Source organism: Dendrobates tinctorius, unplaced genomic scaffold, assembly GCF_039654945.1.
Source record: "Dendrobates tinctorius isolate UK_male_01 unplaced genomic scaffold, ASM3965494v1 ptg000069l, whole genome shotgun sequence".
NCBI classification, from domain to species: domain Eukaryota; kingdom Metazoa; phylum Chordata; class Amphibia; order Anura; family Dendrobatidae; genus Dendrobates; species Dendrobates tinctorius.
The window spans coordinates 35,216,983-35,233,937 of record NW_027361737.1 but is presented as its reverse complement, the minus strand read 5'-3'; the positions used below and the strand labels follow the sequence as shown (position 1 = coordinate 35,233,937).

Here is a 16,955-nt window from a genome sequence, read left to right as displayed (position 1 = left end):
GCATGTAGTATGTATGTAGCATGCATGTAGTATGTATGTAGTATGTATGTAGTATGTATGTAGTATGTATGTAGTATATATGTAGTATGTATGTAGCATGTATGTGGTATGTATGTAGCATGTAGTATGTATGTAGCATGTAGTATGTATGTAGCATGCATGTAGTATATATGTAGTATGTATGTAGTATGTATGTGGTATGTATGTGGTATGTATGTAGCATGTAGTATGTATGTAGCATGCATGTAGTATGTATGTAGCATGCATGTAGTATGTATGTAGTATGCATGTAGTATGCATGTAGTATGTATGTAGTATGTATGTAGTATATATGTAGTATGTATGTAGCATGTATGTGGTATGTATGTAGCATGTAGTATGTATGTAGCATGCATGTAGTATATATGTAGTATGTAGTATGTATGTGGTATGTATGTAGCATGCATGTAGTATGTATGTAGCATGCATGTAGTATGTATGTAGCATGCATGTATGTATGTAGCATGCATGTAGTATGTATGTAGTATGTATGTAGTATGTATGTAGCATGCAGCATGTATGTAGCATGTATGTAGCATGTATGTAGTATGTATGTAGTATATATGTAGTATGTATGTAGCATGTAGTATGTATGTAGCATGTAGTATGTATGTAGTATTTTTTTTTTTTAACATTTAACACATTAGCCGGATGATGGGACTACTACTGTCCCATCATTGGCTAATGTGTCAATCACTGTCATGGTAGCAGGCATCGCCAGATGGGACTTGTAGTCCCATCGGACGATGCTTGCACAGACCCCCGGACATCAGCACAGCCCCCCGGCAGGCCGGCACAGCCCCCCGGCAGGCCGGTACAGACCCCCACAGGGTGCACAGACCACCGGCAGGCCGGCACAGCCCCCCGGCAGGCCGGTACAGACCCCCACAGGGTGCACAGACCACCGGAAGACCGGCACAGCCCCCCGGCAGGCCGGTACAGACCCCCACAGGGTGCACAGACCACCGGCAGGCCGGCACAGCCCCCCGGCAGGCCGGTACAGACCCCGGGCAGTCCACACAGCCCCCCGGCAGGCCGGCACAGCCCCCCGGCAGGCCGGCAGAGACCCCCGGAAGGCCCGAAATGACGGCGCATCATGATGCGCACACACCGCGCATCATGATGACGTCAGGCTGTCAATCAACTGAACTTCCGATTCCGATGCCGAATTCCGATATTGAAAAAATATCGGAAGTCGGTATCGGAATTCCGATACAGCAAGTATCGGCCGATACCCGATACTTGCGGTATCGGAATGCTCAACACTAATCAACACACATTACCGCCGGTAGCAGCAGGAAGGCTCCGGCTGACACTGCGCGCTACTGAAGACCATTGAATACTCACTGCTCTCTGCAATGAACAGTCCCGGTGAGCAGTGGTGGGATTCAAATTTTTAACAACAGGTTGTGTGTTTGTGTGTAGGAAAGCCACACCCATTTTTTAAGCCACACCCATTTTTAAGCCACGCCCATTTACACACACCTTTTCCTCAAACATATACAAGTAGGGGCGCAGTCAAACAGTTTAAAAAAATAATAAATTGGAATGAGATCAGAACAGTGCACAGGTCCCAAAAAGGCAGCCCAGGTCCCCAATAGGCAGCCCAGGTCCCCAATAGGCAGCCCAGGTCCCCAATAGACAGCCCAGGTCCCTATAGGCAGCACAGGTCCCCAAAAGGCAGCACAGGTCCCCAAAAGGCAGCACAGGTCCCCAATAGGCAGCACAGGTCCCCAATAGGCAGCACAGGTCCCCAATAGGCAGCACACGTCCCCAATAGGCAGCACACGTCCCCAATAGGCAGCACACGTCCCCAATAGGCAGCACACGTCCCCATTAGGCAGCACACGTCCCCATTAGGCAGCACACGTCCCCATTAGGCAGCACACGTCCCCAATATGCAGCACACATCCCCATTAGGCAGCACAGGTCCCCAATATGCAGCACATGTCCCCATTAGGCAGCACACATCCCCATTAGGCAGCACATGTCCCCATTAGGCAGCACATGTCCCCATTAGGCAGCACATGTCCCCATTAGGCAGCACACGTCCCCATTAGGCAGGACAGGTCCCCATTAGGCAGCACATGTCCCCATTTAGCAGCACAGGTCCCCAATAGGCAGCACACATCCCCATTAGGCAGCACAGGTCCCCAATATGCAGCACATGTCCCCATTATGCAGCACACGTCCCCATTAGGCAGCACACGTCCCCATTAGGCAGCACACATCCCCAATATGCAGCACAGGTCCCCAATAGGCAGCACACATCCCCGTTAGGCAGCACAGGTCCCCAATATGCAGCACATGTCCCCATTAGGCAGCACACGTCCCCATTAGGCAGCACACATCCCCATTAGGCAGCACACGTCCCCAATATGCAGCACATGTCCCCATTAGGCAGCACACGTCCCCATTAGGCAGCACACGTCCCCATTAGGCAGCACACATCCCCATTAGGCAGCACACGTCCCCATTAGGCAGCACACGTCCCCATTAGGCAGCACACGTCCCCAATATGCAGCACATGTCCCCATTAGGCAGGACAGGTCCCCAATATGCAGCACATGTCCCCATTAGGCAGGACAGGTCCCCAATATGCAGCCAGCACATGTCCCCATTAGGCAGCACAGCAGGTCCCCATTAGGCAGCAGCAGCACATACTGACCTGACACAGCAGCACCGGTGTGACCAGCCCAGGATGATGAAGATGGCAGGCCGGGCCCGGGATAACTAGGAAGGCAGGCCGCAGACCACGCGCAGCTCACACTGGGTAGCGGTGCGCGGTTCGTCCTGGTTAGTATCAGTGCGCGGGGGCCGCTGGGGTCCGGCGGGGTGTGCTCAGTCCCCATCAGTGCCTGCGGGTGGCCGGCTGCACGTATCAGTGCGCGGTATCCGGCGCGGCGGGCGGGACTAGGATGCAGAGCAAGAGTCCTCCTCTGCTCCTGCTCCTTGCCGGCTGCTGCAGGAACATCAAAGTACCGGATCGCGGCTGTGAATCTCCCCGGTTCGGGGAACCGGCTGCTTTTTTAACAACCGGTTCCACCGAACCGGGGAGAACCCGCTGAATCCCACCCCTGCCGGTGAGTATTCTGGCAACTGTGCTCTGCTTGTGAGCAGCGCATAACAACCCTGCCATGTGCTGCTTACAAGCATTAAGCAACTGTTGGCAACGGAGCAGGACGCTGCAAGGGAGCGGAGGAAGGTAAGTGTAATTTTTAAAAAAAAATCTTTTCTGATGGGGCCATGTATACAAGAACCGGGTTGGGGCCAATCATACCAGAATAAGCATGGGACCAATCATACCAGAATAAGGATGGGACCATACATACCAGGATGGAGTTGGGGCCAATCTTACCAGAATAAGCATGGGACCATGCATACCAGGATGGAGGTGGGGCCAATCTTACCAGAATAAGGATGGGACCATGCATACAAAGACTGGGATGGGGCCAATCATACCAGGATAAGGATGGGACCATGACCGTGCATACCAGGATAAGGATGGTGCCAATCATACCAGGATAAGGATGGGACCATGCATACCAGGACTGGGATGGGACCAATCATACCAGAATAAGGATGGGACTATACATACCAGGACCAGGATGAGGCCAATCATACAGGATAAGGATGGGACCTGGCATACCAGGACCGGTATGGGGCCAATTATACCAGGATAAGAATGGAACATGCATATCAGGACCGGGATGGGACCAATCATAACCAGAATAAGGATGGGGCCATGCATACCAGAATAGGTAAGGTGACATGCATACTTGGACGAGATGGGGACCCTGCAAACCAGTATAGGGATGAGGGCGATCATTCCTGCCTGGATAAGGATGAGGGGGACCATTCCTACCAGGATAGGGATGAGGAGGCATGCATACCAGGATGGGGATGAGGGCCATGCATATCAGGATAGGGATAGGGGGGCCATGCATACCAGGATAGGGATGAGGGAGCCATGCATGCCAGGATAGGGATGAGGGGCCATGTGTATCAGGATGGGGATGAGGGGACCATATTTACCAGGATATGGGATATTAAGTACAGAACTGACCACATTTTTGCTTCAGTTTTTTTTTCCTAATTTCCTTCTCTAAAACCTAGGTGTGTCTTATGGTCTGGTGCATCTTATAGTCTGAAAAATATTGTAAATGGATTAAGTTCAACCTTGATTAGGAATTACTGGTATTCAGGTTTAATTATATGAGTATTTCAACATTTTTAATACTGTGTGAATAATATACAACTGAATCAGTTCTGGTTTGGGATTTAGGATTTCCTACCAAGACGTTTCAAACATTTGGAAAAAATTATGTATATTCCAATGATTAAATTAAAAGCAAGAAATATCCTCAGTTTCATTAATGGGGTTGTCCAATATTAGAAAAATGATTCTACAATTTTCCTAAAAAGTAACATTAATATCCATTGGTTGTATACAGTACTTGCTAAAGGTCCCAATTTTGCTGGAAAAGCACAGGAAATTAACCACATACAACCCTGCCACAAAGAAAGAGCTCATGTACATGCTCCTGTAGACAGTCTTTAATGGCATAACTTAAACCTGTCACTGGCCCTTCTGTTTTGATGGACATTTGAAAAACAGAGAAGGAATGAACGGCACCAAGACCAAACCATCAAACCTGAGATAACGGATGAACGGCAAAAAGTGAACAGCAGTATACTAGCTTCGGGTTACTGGTGCAGAGCATTGAAAAAACATCCAGAAATAAAAAATTGTAGAAAAAAACGCAGCACTCACCCATAAGCAGTAATAAATGAAGTCCTTTATTCAGCCATGCAAGGCATTTGGACACAGTTCATGGGACAAGCAGGTGCAGGAGGGTAGCGGGTATAGAGCAGGACGGTGGCCTTTCACATCGTAGACGCTTCTACGGGTCAGGGTCCCGTCCGGCTCTATCTCCGCTACCCTCCTGCACATGCTTGTCCCACGAACTGTGTCCAAATGCCTTGCATGGCTGAATAAAGGACTTAATTTTTTACTGCTTATGGGTGAGTGCTAATTTTTTTTATACATTTTTCTATGTCTTGATGGACATGGATGACGTCTCATAAGTCATCCACCTAGGGCTGCAAATCTCTCCCATGGACAGAGCAAAGTCCTGTAGTGCACATTCGCTGTCTTGATTTCCGGGTCATTGGTTACCTCAGTAGCAGACTGGCCAACTTGACTTTTCATTTTTTCTGGTCAGCTTATCAAAAAATCACGGACATACAATATTTTTTATGGACACATTGGAAAACCCATAATAAATCATTATGATTATAAGCGATCTATGTCTACAGCCAATAATTCTACATTCAGTATAAACTGTAAAATGATGATAATTACAGTCAAAATAATCTGTAGATGTTTCTTCAGCTTTCAAAAAATCATGGACATCTTAAATTTTTTGTATGGACTGGGCAAAAAAGTGCCCTATATTTTCGGATTGTCCTGGAATTTCTGGACGGTTAGCAGCCCTGCTCAGGAGAGCACAGTGAAGAGTAACTGATCAGGTACTTCAACCTCACAGACTCGAGATTTGGGAGAACTAAAAAAGGTATTTTCATGGACCTGTGATGATGCGAGAGTCTTAGACACAGATTGCTGGAGTGATGGAGGTTGTTCTTTTAAATCATATGGTAAAAACCTGTTGACAAGTTCCTGATGTACCTTAGATGTCTTGATTTGGACAAATAACATTTTGCTAATTATGGGGTTCCACCTGGTATCACAGCTTAGTCATATTCAAGAGAATAAGGATGAGTTTCATCTACAATACCAAACACAGCCAATAGACAAAAGTGTCACTGTTTCAGGAAGAAAGTAGCCGAGCTTCCCTAATCCAATACAACCTCATTTCCATTTCATATTAGACGAAATCAGATTAGTGTAATTTTATATATTTTTACTTACAGATGTGCAGTTGGACTCCATAGTCCCTTCTTCTAGGTTGATCTTACAAAGGTTCTTGGAATTTTGGTGCCAGTACTCTAACGAATCTGTGGGTCGATTGGCAGAGATAATCTGAAAATAAAGTAGATTTTAACAATCAATCAATGACAAAATTATATTACAAATATGATTTTTGTATTTCTAGAAGAACTCCTTTTAAGTGCCTTTAAACAATATGGTGGGGAATTTCATATATTATGGGTGAAATAAGTATTGAACATGTCACCAATTTTCTAAGTAAATATATTTGTTAATGTGTTCTTGACATGAAATTCTCACCAGATGTTGGTAACAATCCATCTAATCCACATATGCAAAGAAATCAAACCATAGATGTCCATAAATTTAATTTTGTGCCATCATGAGAAATAACGCAGGGAAAAAGCATTTAACATGCTTACTGAAATGTATTTAATACTTCGTACAAAAGCCTTTGTTGGTGATGACAGCTTTGAGACACCTCCTGTATGGAGAAACTAGTCACATGCATTGCTCAGGTGTGATCTTGGCCAATTCTTCCACACAAACACTCTTCAAATTGTGAAGGTTCCACGGGCTCCTTCTAGGAACTCGGAGCGTTAGAGGATTGGGGACTTGTCTACAGCATTACAGTATATTGTAAAAAAGTCCTTAATGGTGATGACCATACTTTTTATTGAAAAAGATGGTCACAGGTTCTCTTTAAGAGTGGTTTCACACAAAGCTTTTTCTGGTACAATGCCACTGCAATTTTTGAGTGGATGCAGTAAGAAGAAGAAATCCTTCACTTGTTTTTGTGTGGGGTTGTAGCATCATTGCCTTTGCACATTTCTGATGCAGATGTTCATCAACATTATTCATCATTAGGTTGTTAAGAGAATGAATACCTACTGAGCGGTGGTGTCTTTTATAGTACAATCCTTATAAAACTGCGCTAGTCGGAGAAAGACTGCAGAATGGCTTGTGCATATAGCAGAGAAATAAAAACCAACTAATTTCTTCCAAATCACATCTCTTCATTCTCAGACACGAAACACCAGTTAATTGAATTACTTGGCCTAATTACAGGTTATTAAAAGGAAAACAAGCTGTGGACGGATCATGGCTGAGCAGAGACCAAACAGAAGGCAATCTGAAGTCACAGAGCAGCTCTGCTTCCAGCAAAGTGCGAAGTGGGGAGAACCGAGGGCACATTACTAGGTGCAACGAAGAGTTGTACGTTTAGTATGAAGGCGAATGAGTCATCTGATTCACACTTAGGAATTTCAGGGGAAGCTATGATTTGAAGATTTTAGAGCACAGAGTGTACAGATCGGCTCCATCATTAATAATACCTTAGTAAATAATAATATATTTATCAAAGCTTGACATTTTTGACATGGGAGTCAGTGGTGCAATAAGTCCTCTCGTGTCTGACTCATTCAGGCCCTCCTGTGGTATGATTACAGGAAAACATTTTCATGCTCCAAAACCTCTTGGAAAATTCTGCTTTATGTTTTCTACTCTCATATTTCTTTCTTAAAGCAAAAATTTGGAGAAACCAAAGTACAATGTGAGTAGCCTCATCAGGCCTCGTTCAGATGTCCGCTTTTCTCTATGCGTTTAACACATATGTTATTTCCAGTATTATTATCAGAGATAAAACAAGCACCCATTATAAATGATCCATCATCATATTTGTATATACATAAGTATTGTAGGATTATTTATGAAATATGAAATAACATTTATTTAATATGTGTTTAGTTTATAAAATCTTGTATATTATATCCTGCTCCCGTGCCTCATGTATTTTTCATCACGTCTTAGTGGTTTTTGTTTGTAACTTGATTTTTTTTAAATGCAATAAAATATAATTATTCTTTGTACTATTGAATTGGTGGCAATAATTGTATATCTATGGTATAGCATAGGCTATAAACATTCATTAAAGTCTATGGGGTTGTTCACACATATTACTGTAAGTTCTTTGTGACACAGAAGTCTGAGATTAAAAAAGCGGCTATTTCTCATTTGAGTCATGGATCAAATTTACCAAAGTCTATGTAAAAAAAAATGGATACAATATGGACGCCATCCATATGTCATTTGTGTGCTGTTCATTTTTTTTTTATTGTGAAATGGATGGGAGTAGCTGGGAAATGTATTTTTCAGACAAGCAAAACAGCAACTGGAGGCGGAATAAATGTGATGCAAATTCACCAACTTGAGGCGCTGTCATTATTTATTCTTAGGAATTTGGCCGTGTTCCGAGAAGGGCTCCTTGGATGTGATGTGCGCTCCACCTTTGGGTAATGTTGACCCTATTCGTCCATGAGGTGCTGTGTGTCTAAGTTTGTATCACGAAGCAAAACAGATGTCAAACATGCATGGTCAAAAAATGGCTACAAATTGGATACAACACAAAATCAGTCCATTTTTTTTGACATACAAGAAAAACATTGACATCTAAATTAGAGTAAAAAAAAGCACTACCATCATTTTTTTTTATCCTCTTAATACATTACAATCATCATATTATATAGTACTGTGTACTTACAGTTGCTCATTTTGCCTTTCTACACTGCTAATTATTCTCTGTTCTTTGCTCTATGTAGAAACAGGAAGTCTCTTGTTCCTGCATTTATCATTCACCTCTTTCACTCCTGACCCAGCTGCTCCCTCCTCCCCCTGTCAGGGACTTTTGCAGTGACTCATGACTCATTTATGGAAAATTTACCTCCTGTTTGTACATAGAGCTTAGAAGGATTCAGCTAGTCAGTTTTTAATCATGTGATGCCATAGACCTAATGGAAAAGAGAAGAATTAGCTGGATAGAAGAGAAAAATGAGCAATTCTAAGTACACAGTACTATATAATATGATGATTGCAATATATTATGAGGATGAACATTTTGATGGGAGGAGAGCTTCCTTGCCCTAGCCTTAACCACTTTTTGGTGATGTGTGTTTATTATACTTTTCTTCTGATTGTCCCACTCTTGGTTTTTGCTTACAAATACTGGGGTAAAAAACTGACCAATTCCTCATTGTGTGTGAATCGCCCGCCAGGGCAGTGGGGTACTCAGTACCGGACCGGTATCTCAGAGGGAAGTGTCATAGTAGCGGTGACCCGGTCCGTGGCCCTGGGCGTCCATGTAAAAGGGGTTAAGCATGGCTGGTTAAAGTTTATAAGTGGATGATACGTGACGCCACCTGTGGTGCTCGGCAATAAAGGGGTTAAGCCGAAGCTGCAAACAGATCCTCTGGGACAGATGGTGTGGTGCAGCAATGATGTTGTAGCCCTCCACAGGTAGGGTTGCAGTCCCAGGGCAGAGTAGATGAAGAGGATAGGTGTTGAGGAAGAGGGTGAAGTGTCTGGCACAGAGATGTAGCAGTGCTGGAGAGTTTGCAGGAAGAAGGCAAGGACACAATAGGGTGCAGTTTCTTTTACCTTTACTTTGCTTGGTAAATGCAGTCCAGAATTCCAGATGACAGATGGAACAGAGGCTGGCCGGCCTGGAAGCAACTTAGGAATCTCTCTATCAGATGGGTTGTGTAGTCTCCCTTCCAGCGCTTATCTTAGGTACTTGCAGTACTGTGTTACACTGAAGTTCCACTTGCTTGTTCTCATTTAGAACTCCCTCGTATGGCAGACAGCTGTAGCCTTGTTCTTCTTCTGGCTCACCCGTTGCTGTTGTGCCTCCGAGTCTTATATGGGAACAGAGCATTTACAGCTTCCTATTCCTCCGGTTTCTGCTGCAGGAACATCAGTATCCATACAACCTTGGAGACTGGGCTCCTGATCATGCGCTATAGCTAGAAGTGAGCACTCAACACTGCTCAGTCTTCCAGCTCCTCCCCTCCACATCCACACACGTTGCCCTCCTCACACGAACTCCCTAATTTTCCCTCCTGGCCCCCAGAGAGTAGCTCCTCCCCTAGTTTTGGTTCAGAGCTCCCTCTGCTGGCCTGGAGCGGAAACTGTGTTGTGTGTTGTGGTTAACTGCTAGAGAGATCCTTTATTGCTTCCAAGCATGACATCACACTCCCTAGGAGGAAGGCAATGCCACTGTGGCGACCATACTCCTGGGGGTGCCACATGTGCACATAGCCTAAAGGCGTATTCACACATCAGTATTTTGCATCCGTGTTTGTATGCCAAAGCTAGAAGTAGAAGTTGCAGAGTTCTAATACTGATCAAAAATACTGATGTGTTAATAAAAACTTTTTCTCATCCATTTGTGTGAATCAGCATCTGCAAGGAGTTTGTATGTTCTCTCTGTGTTTATGTGGGTTTCCCCCCACAGTCCAAAGACAGGGAATTTAGATTATGAGCTCCAACTGGGACAGTGATGACGATGGTTGAAAAGTGCTGTGTAATTAATGACGATATAAAACGAGTTAAATTAATAATGTTTGTAACTGATCTATTGGTAAGTGTTAAGAGAACAATTATCATGATCCATTTTTGGATTTGTGACAGTCCTGGCTCTGCTTTAATTTAAACATTGTTTTTTGGCTTTCGTGCCAGCAGGGGTTAATGTCACTTTTCCTTGCTACAAGCTGCTGAGTTGCTAGGTCAGGTGATGTGGGTCGTGACCACTCCCACCATCCTTTAAATAGTCACATGATTCATTAGCGGACTGTTGGTAATAGAGTTTTCTATGTATGCCAGACTTGGAGTTGTAGTTCTCTGGTGTCAGGGCCGAATCTGCTACTTTTGTGGTGTTTGGGGTCCTGTTTATGGATCCTCTGCAATGTGGAGCTTGGCAGCGGAGCCTGGAGCTAAGTTGTTTGATTATTTACCTGGTCTGTCTCTTGCTTGTCATTTTCCCTGTGTTTGTACCATCCTTGCCGGCCAGTGCACTAGCCAGGGTTTAGTGAGGTGACAGCTAGGGACCAGGTTCGTGATGGCGGCGGGGGGAAGTACCTGTATAGGGCGTTAGGAGAGGTTAGGGATAGTCACAGGCTGAGTTAGGAGGTGCCCCATATCTCGTTCCCTACTATTAAGGCTTACCTCCCCCTTTTGCCATCCCGTTGTTGGTGTTTGTTGTGCCGTTCGCTGGACCGACCCTTGTGGTCGTGACAACAATCTTCAGATAGTTTAGCTGTTTCACTTTTTAAAAACGGATGTGAAAAAAAATTTAAACAGTCGATGCATGGGAGAAAAACAGTTCTTTTTTGTTTGATGACTGTCAAAACAGAAATAGATGCATGAATGTAGCCTTATACATATGAATGGGATAGTTTTGCATAAATAACTCACAGTCAGAATACAGACCATGATGTCCCGATTAGCCATATGTCTCCTAAGTTCAGCAGCCTGATTTATGTCTAAAAAATTGAGTTCAGGTCTAGACATTAGAGTCTGCCTGAGATCGTGAATGTCAGACTTGTAAAACTGGCTTTAGGGCCCCGTCACACATAGCGACTCACCTGCGATCCCGACAACTATATCAACTTGTCAGGATCGCTGGTGAGCTGTCAAGCAGACAGCTTCACCAGCCATCAGCACCAGCGATGCCGAGCACGCGGTGTCGCTGTGCACGTTAGTTACCAGTGCCCTGATGCAGGGAGCTGGTAACTAAGGTCCACATCGGGTTTCTAAGCAGCGCACGTCACTTAGAAACCCGATGTGTACCTGGGTTACCAGCTCCCTGCATCAGCGCGCTGGTAACTAAGGTACACATCGGGTTTCTAAGCACCGCGCGGTGCTTACCAACCCTGCTTTTACCCTAGTTACCAGCGCGGTGATCGCTGATCGCCGGTCTCCCACTTGTCACAAGCAGCAATGCGTGCTTGCCACTGGGAGACCAGAGATAAAAAAAAATGTCCTGGCTACTCCAGGACGATCAGCGATAACCGGTAGGGGGGCCGGTCGCTGGTCAGTGTCACACACAGCGATCTCGCTGGTGAGATCGCTGTTGCGTCACAAAAATTGTGACTCAGCGGCGATCTCGCTAGCGAGATCTCTGTGTGACGGGGGCTTTAGTCACATTGTCAGTGAATTGAGAAGTTGTGTTCTTGTGTAACTTCCATACCATTCAAAAGAAGGGCAAGAGAACCTATTCTTATGAACTGTGCGTGTCCAGGCAGTGGGACCTCCAGTGAGCTTACATTTGTCAACTTTCCTGTGAATAGGTGATGAATGTTTTTATAGTCCAGCCTCATTAATGATTTGTAAACCTTTGTAGGCAGTATAATATCAGTGGAAGTTTTCAGGTTCTATCGGTGTCCCAGCCACCTGGCTTCCTCTTTCGGACACACTAGTGAGGCTAGACTAGTCCGGGTGGGCTCCTCTCCCCCAGACTAGTCCTGCCTCAGATCTTCTTATTGTGCATCCCTGAGATGATAGACAGCCTGCATACAAGACTCATTATGGTAGGACCCATATACAGTTTGTCAGTCACACCCAAGGAGGTGCAATTACTAGAAGATCGGCAGCTGGACTAGTCTGGGGGAAAAGGTGCACCAATGGACTATTAATGCCTCAATAGTATATGCAAAGCTGCAGCATAATCTACATTCTTCACAGATGGCAGCGTTAGTAATCCTCCTCCAACAATCAAAATGCATACTTCTATATTAGTGGTTGGGGATCGCCAGGGGACTTGACAGGTTTCTTTCTACTGTAACTTTTATTTAAAAAAAATAATAAACTATATTTTCATAAATTTGGAAAAACTTGATAATACACGTATGTAAGGAGGTGGACTGGACCGTGGGTACCTGCATGCCTGGTCCGGTACTGAAAGGGCTGCATCCATCCTCTGTTTCTGGAGGGAAGCCTGAGGCAGGCGGACCTTCCCCTGCTGCAGGAGGAAAGGAGAAGAGAGATGGAGCTTCCTGCTGACAAGAAGGGGCGGGGAGAGCCTAGAGAGAGCACGCTGACACAGGGATATAAGAAGGAAAAGCGCATACTGCAGGAGGAGTTGGCGCCAAGTAAGTGCAGCGTGCAGAGCAGAGAAGAGCGCGCTCTGCTTCCCACTCCAGAGAGTGCTGGCCCTGTGACAGGCTGTGCTGCTGCTGTCTGGAATAGGAGCTGTGGTGCAGGGGAATTAGCCGTATCAGCAGAGTGGAGTGTGCGGAGCCGTGCCAGCAGAGCAGAGTGTGCGGAGCCGTGCCAGCAGAGCAGAGTGTGCGGGGCTGTGCCAGCAGAGCGGAGTGTGCGGAGCTGTGCCAGCAGAGCGGAGCCAAGCCAGGTGCCGTACACTAGGAGACAGTGAGTACCGTACCCGCTCTGCCCAAGAGTGACCGTATACTCAAAAGAGTATACAAGCCTGAGACAGTCACTAGTGCGTGCAGGCGCGGTGTGCACAGTGACAGATCTGAGCCCGAGAGTAGTAGCTGGATTGACCGAGGAGCATGGCACTGTCCCTGCGGTGACACGTTCTGAGTGTGGACTTGTGACTAAGAGTGGTGAGAGCAGGACCCTCTCTCACCGCCCAGCACCCTGTTGTTTTCTCCGGAGGCTGTTTCTTTATCGTGGACAGAGACTTGAGAGACTGCATGTGCCGATGTTGGTGCCACCGTTTGATTCCCGTCTGACTGAGACTGCGACCAGACGACCCGTGCCGCTGTTGCCAATGCCACGGTTTGAACCCTGTACTCCCTCACAACAGAAGACTACAGTCCAATAAGTTTAACTTCTTTATTACTGAACTCTCGTTCGTCCCTCACCTACCCCGCCAACGTTCCAGTCCTGCTCCATTCCTCACCGTCACCCTACAATCCCTCACTTCCTGCGTGAAGCACATCCCCCTGTAAATAAACCTGTTTAACCTTTGCTCTGCCTCCACGTGTGTGACTGCATCCCGCGTTCCTGTAGGTTATTACACGTACATATATCAAACATAAGTTTACTCACCTTTTTGCATACGGTGATAGAACTCCCCAGGTTGCTGGTTGATGTGTCATTGATGCTGCTACCCCCGCTGCTCCCATGCTTGTCCATGGGTCCATACATGGTTGCCAGGTCACAACTGTTAAAATAAAACATAAGTGTCAATCTGTGTAATGTATATACTCCATTTTATTGCATCTCACAAATGAATAACCTACTGAAATAGCTAATGTCGTGTAAGTGTCCTGAAAGCTCAACACCTTGCTGATTTGATGAGTACATTCGTGATAATAGATCAGCAGAAGCCAAACCCCAAAAACTGCAGTAAAAACTGTATTTTCTGCCACAACTTGTGTGACACTGAATTATGCAGCCTAGTCCAGACTTTTCCTGCTGCTCTGGTATTCAGCTTCACACAGAATGTAAGTGGATTTGGTTTATTGAGAAACACAAAATATAATCCGTTTTCCCATTTTTTACAGCATAATTAAAGACTGATTTACTTTTTCTATTTCTTGTCTTATTCTACAATTGTTTCATGCACTAAAAACAAATGTGCCAGATGAATCATAAAAATGCGCAGTTAATTAGATTTCTCGACTTGGAAAGCTCTTCTTTCAATGTAATAGAATGGTAAGTGGGATGCAATGATATGATAAAGTAATGTATTCCTAAGAAACAATCAACATTCTGTTATAAACTATTTTAGCTTGATGGTCCCCACAGATAAGGAGTAACATGACAAGGATAACTAATAAGAACAACATAATCTTGTGTTAGGCTATTTTCACACGTTACGTATTTTGCTGCACTTTTTTCCGAAGGCAAAACCTTCACTCTCAGGGTGTGTGCACATGCTGCGGTTTCTGGTGCAGATCCGCAGCGGATTTGGCCCTGCGAAACCGCAGCAGAATCAGCTGCGTTGTACAGTACCATTAAAATAAATGGAAAATGGAAACCGCAGAGCAGATGTTGCGGAATTTTCAGCGCGGATTTGCTGCGGTTTCAAAACCGCAGAAAGAATTGACAATGTCAATTCTTTCTGCGGATTCCACTGCTGTTTGCCATCTGCTCCATTGTAGAGATGATAAACCGCAGGGCAAAACCGCAGGGTAATCCGCAGATAAACCGCAGGTCTTCTGACCTGCGGATTTACCTGCGGATTTTACTAAATCCGCGCGGACAAATCCGCAGAGCATTCCGCAGCGTGTGCACACACCTTAAAGAAGCTGCTTACAAAAGCAGATTTTGCTGCGTTTTTTCCTGCGCTTTTCAGGATTCCAAAGTTCAGCTTTGCTTCCACCACAGAAACATGAACACAGGTCACCAATGCAAGACATACAGTGGGTACAGTAAGTATTCAGACCCCTGTAAATTTTTCACTCTTTGTTTCAGTGCAGCCATTTGGCAAATTCAAAAAAGTTAATTTTTTTTCTCATTAATGTGCACTCTGCGCCCCATCTTGACTAAATAAAAACAGAAATGTAGAAATTTTTACAAATTTATTAAAAAAGAAAAGCTTAAATATCACATGGACATAAGTATTCAGACCCTTTGCTCAGTATTGAGTAGAAGCACCCCTTTGAGCTAGTACAGCCATGAATGTTCTTGGGAATGATGCAACAAGTTTTTCACATTTGGCTTTGGGGATCCTCTAACATTCTTCCTTGCAGTTCCTCTCCAGTTCTGTCAGGTTGGATGGTGAACGTTGGTGGACAGCCATTTTCAGGTCTCTCCAGAGATGCTCAATTGGGTTTAGGTCAGGGATCTGGCTGGGCCAGTCAAGAATGGTCACAGAGTTGTTCTGAAGCCACTCCTTTGCTATTTTAGTTGTGTGCTTAGGGTCATTGTCTTGTTGGAAGGTGAACCTTCAGCCAAGTCTGAGGTCCAGAGCACTCTGGAAGAGGTTTTCATCCAGGATATCTCTGCACTTGGCCGCATTTGTGTTTTCTTCAATTGCAACCAGTCGTCCTGTCGCTGCAGCTGAAAAACACCCCCATCGCATGATGCAGCCACCACCATGTTTCACTGTTGGTATTGTATTGGGCAGGTGATGAGCAGTGCCTGGTTTTCTCCACATATACCGCTTAGAATTCTCACCAAAAAGTTATTTCTTCGTCTCATCAGACCAGAGAATCTTATTTCTCATAGTCTGGGAGTCCTTCGTGTGTTTTTTAACAAACTCTATGTGGGCTTTCATATGTCTGGCACTGAGGAGAAGCTTCCTTGGGGCCACTCTGCCATAAAGGCCCGACTGGTGGAGGGCTGCAATGATTGTTGACTTTGTGTAACTTTCTCCCATCTCCCTACTGCATTTGTGGAGCTCAGCCTCAGTGATCTTGGGGTTCTTCTTTAGCTCTCTCACCAAGGCTTTTCTCCCACGATTGCTCAGTTTGGCTGGACGGCCAGGTCTAGGAAGACTTCTGGTGGTTCCTTTGACTTCATGATTCTCATTTGGTATGACATGCAGTGTGAGCTGTGAGGTCTTATATAGACAGGTGTGTGCCTTTACAAATCTTGTCCTATCAGTTTAATTAAACACAGCTGGAGTCCAATGAAGGAGTAGAACCATCTCAGGGAGGATCACAAGGAAATGGACAGCATGTGACTTAAATATGAGTGTCTGAACAAAGGGTCTGAATACTTATGACCATGTGATATTTCAGTTATTCTTTTTTAAAAAATATGCAAAAATTTCTACATTTCTGTTTTTTTTTCCAGTCAAGATGGGGTACAGAGTGTATGTACATTTATGAGAAAAAATGAACTTTTTTGAATTTACCAAATGGCTGCAATGAAACAAAGAGTGAAAAATTTAAAGGGGTCTGAATACTTTCCGTACCCACTGTACTGTATTTGAAGCTATAAAGCTATTTTTTGAAAAATGGCAACTCGATCAAATTATTTTGTGAAAACATTTTTTATGATTGAAAAAATAGTGACTATCCTGGACAAAAAAGTTCACATGAGTTCATGAAAAAATAAACAAATACAAATATTTCAGCAGTGGGAGCTGAATTGGTCTGGAATAGTTTATTTAAGACATATACAGATCATTGCATTTGTAAGACACAGCTTACTTTCACACTTTGGTCAGCCACAGGTATTGTTGAATTTCACACCTTGGTCGGCCAATGTTTAC

At 44.7% G+C, this 16,955-nt stretch overlaps 1 protein-coding gene across 1 annotated transcript in view; it reads right to left on the bottom strand.

Moving 5' to 3' along the window:
* SPHKAP (SPHK1 interactor, AKAP domain containing) overlaps window positions 1-16,955 on the bottom strand; it is a 411,513-nt gene that overhangs the window by 208,880 nt on the left and 185,678 nt on the right. Inside the window, exons 2-3 of the mRNA XM_073581316.1 lie at window positions 13,838-13,952; window positions 5,972-6,082 (exon numbers count right to left, since the gene is read on the bottom strand). Of these exons, the coding sequence (XP_073437417.1) occupies window positions 5,972-6,082; window positions 13,838-13,952 (226 nt within the window). The remainder of the gene's footprint in view (window positions 1-5,971; window positions 6,083-13,837; window positions 13,953-16,955) is intronic.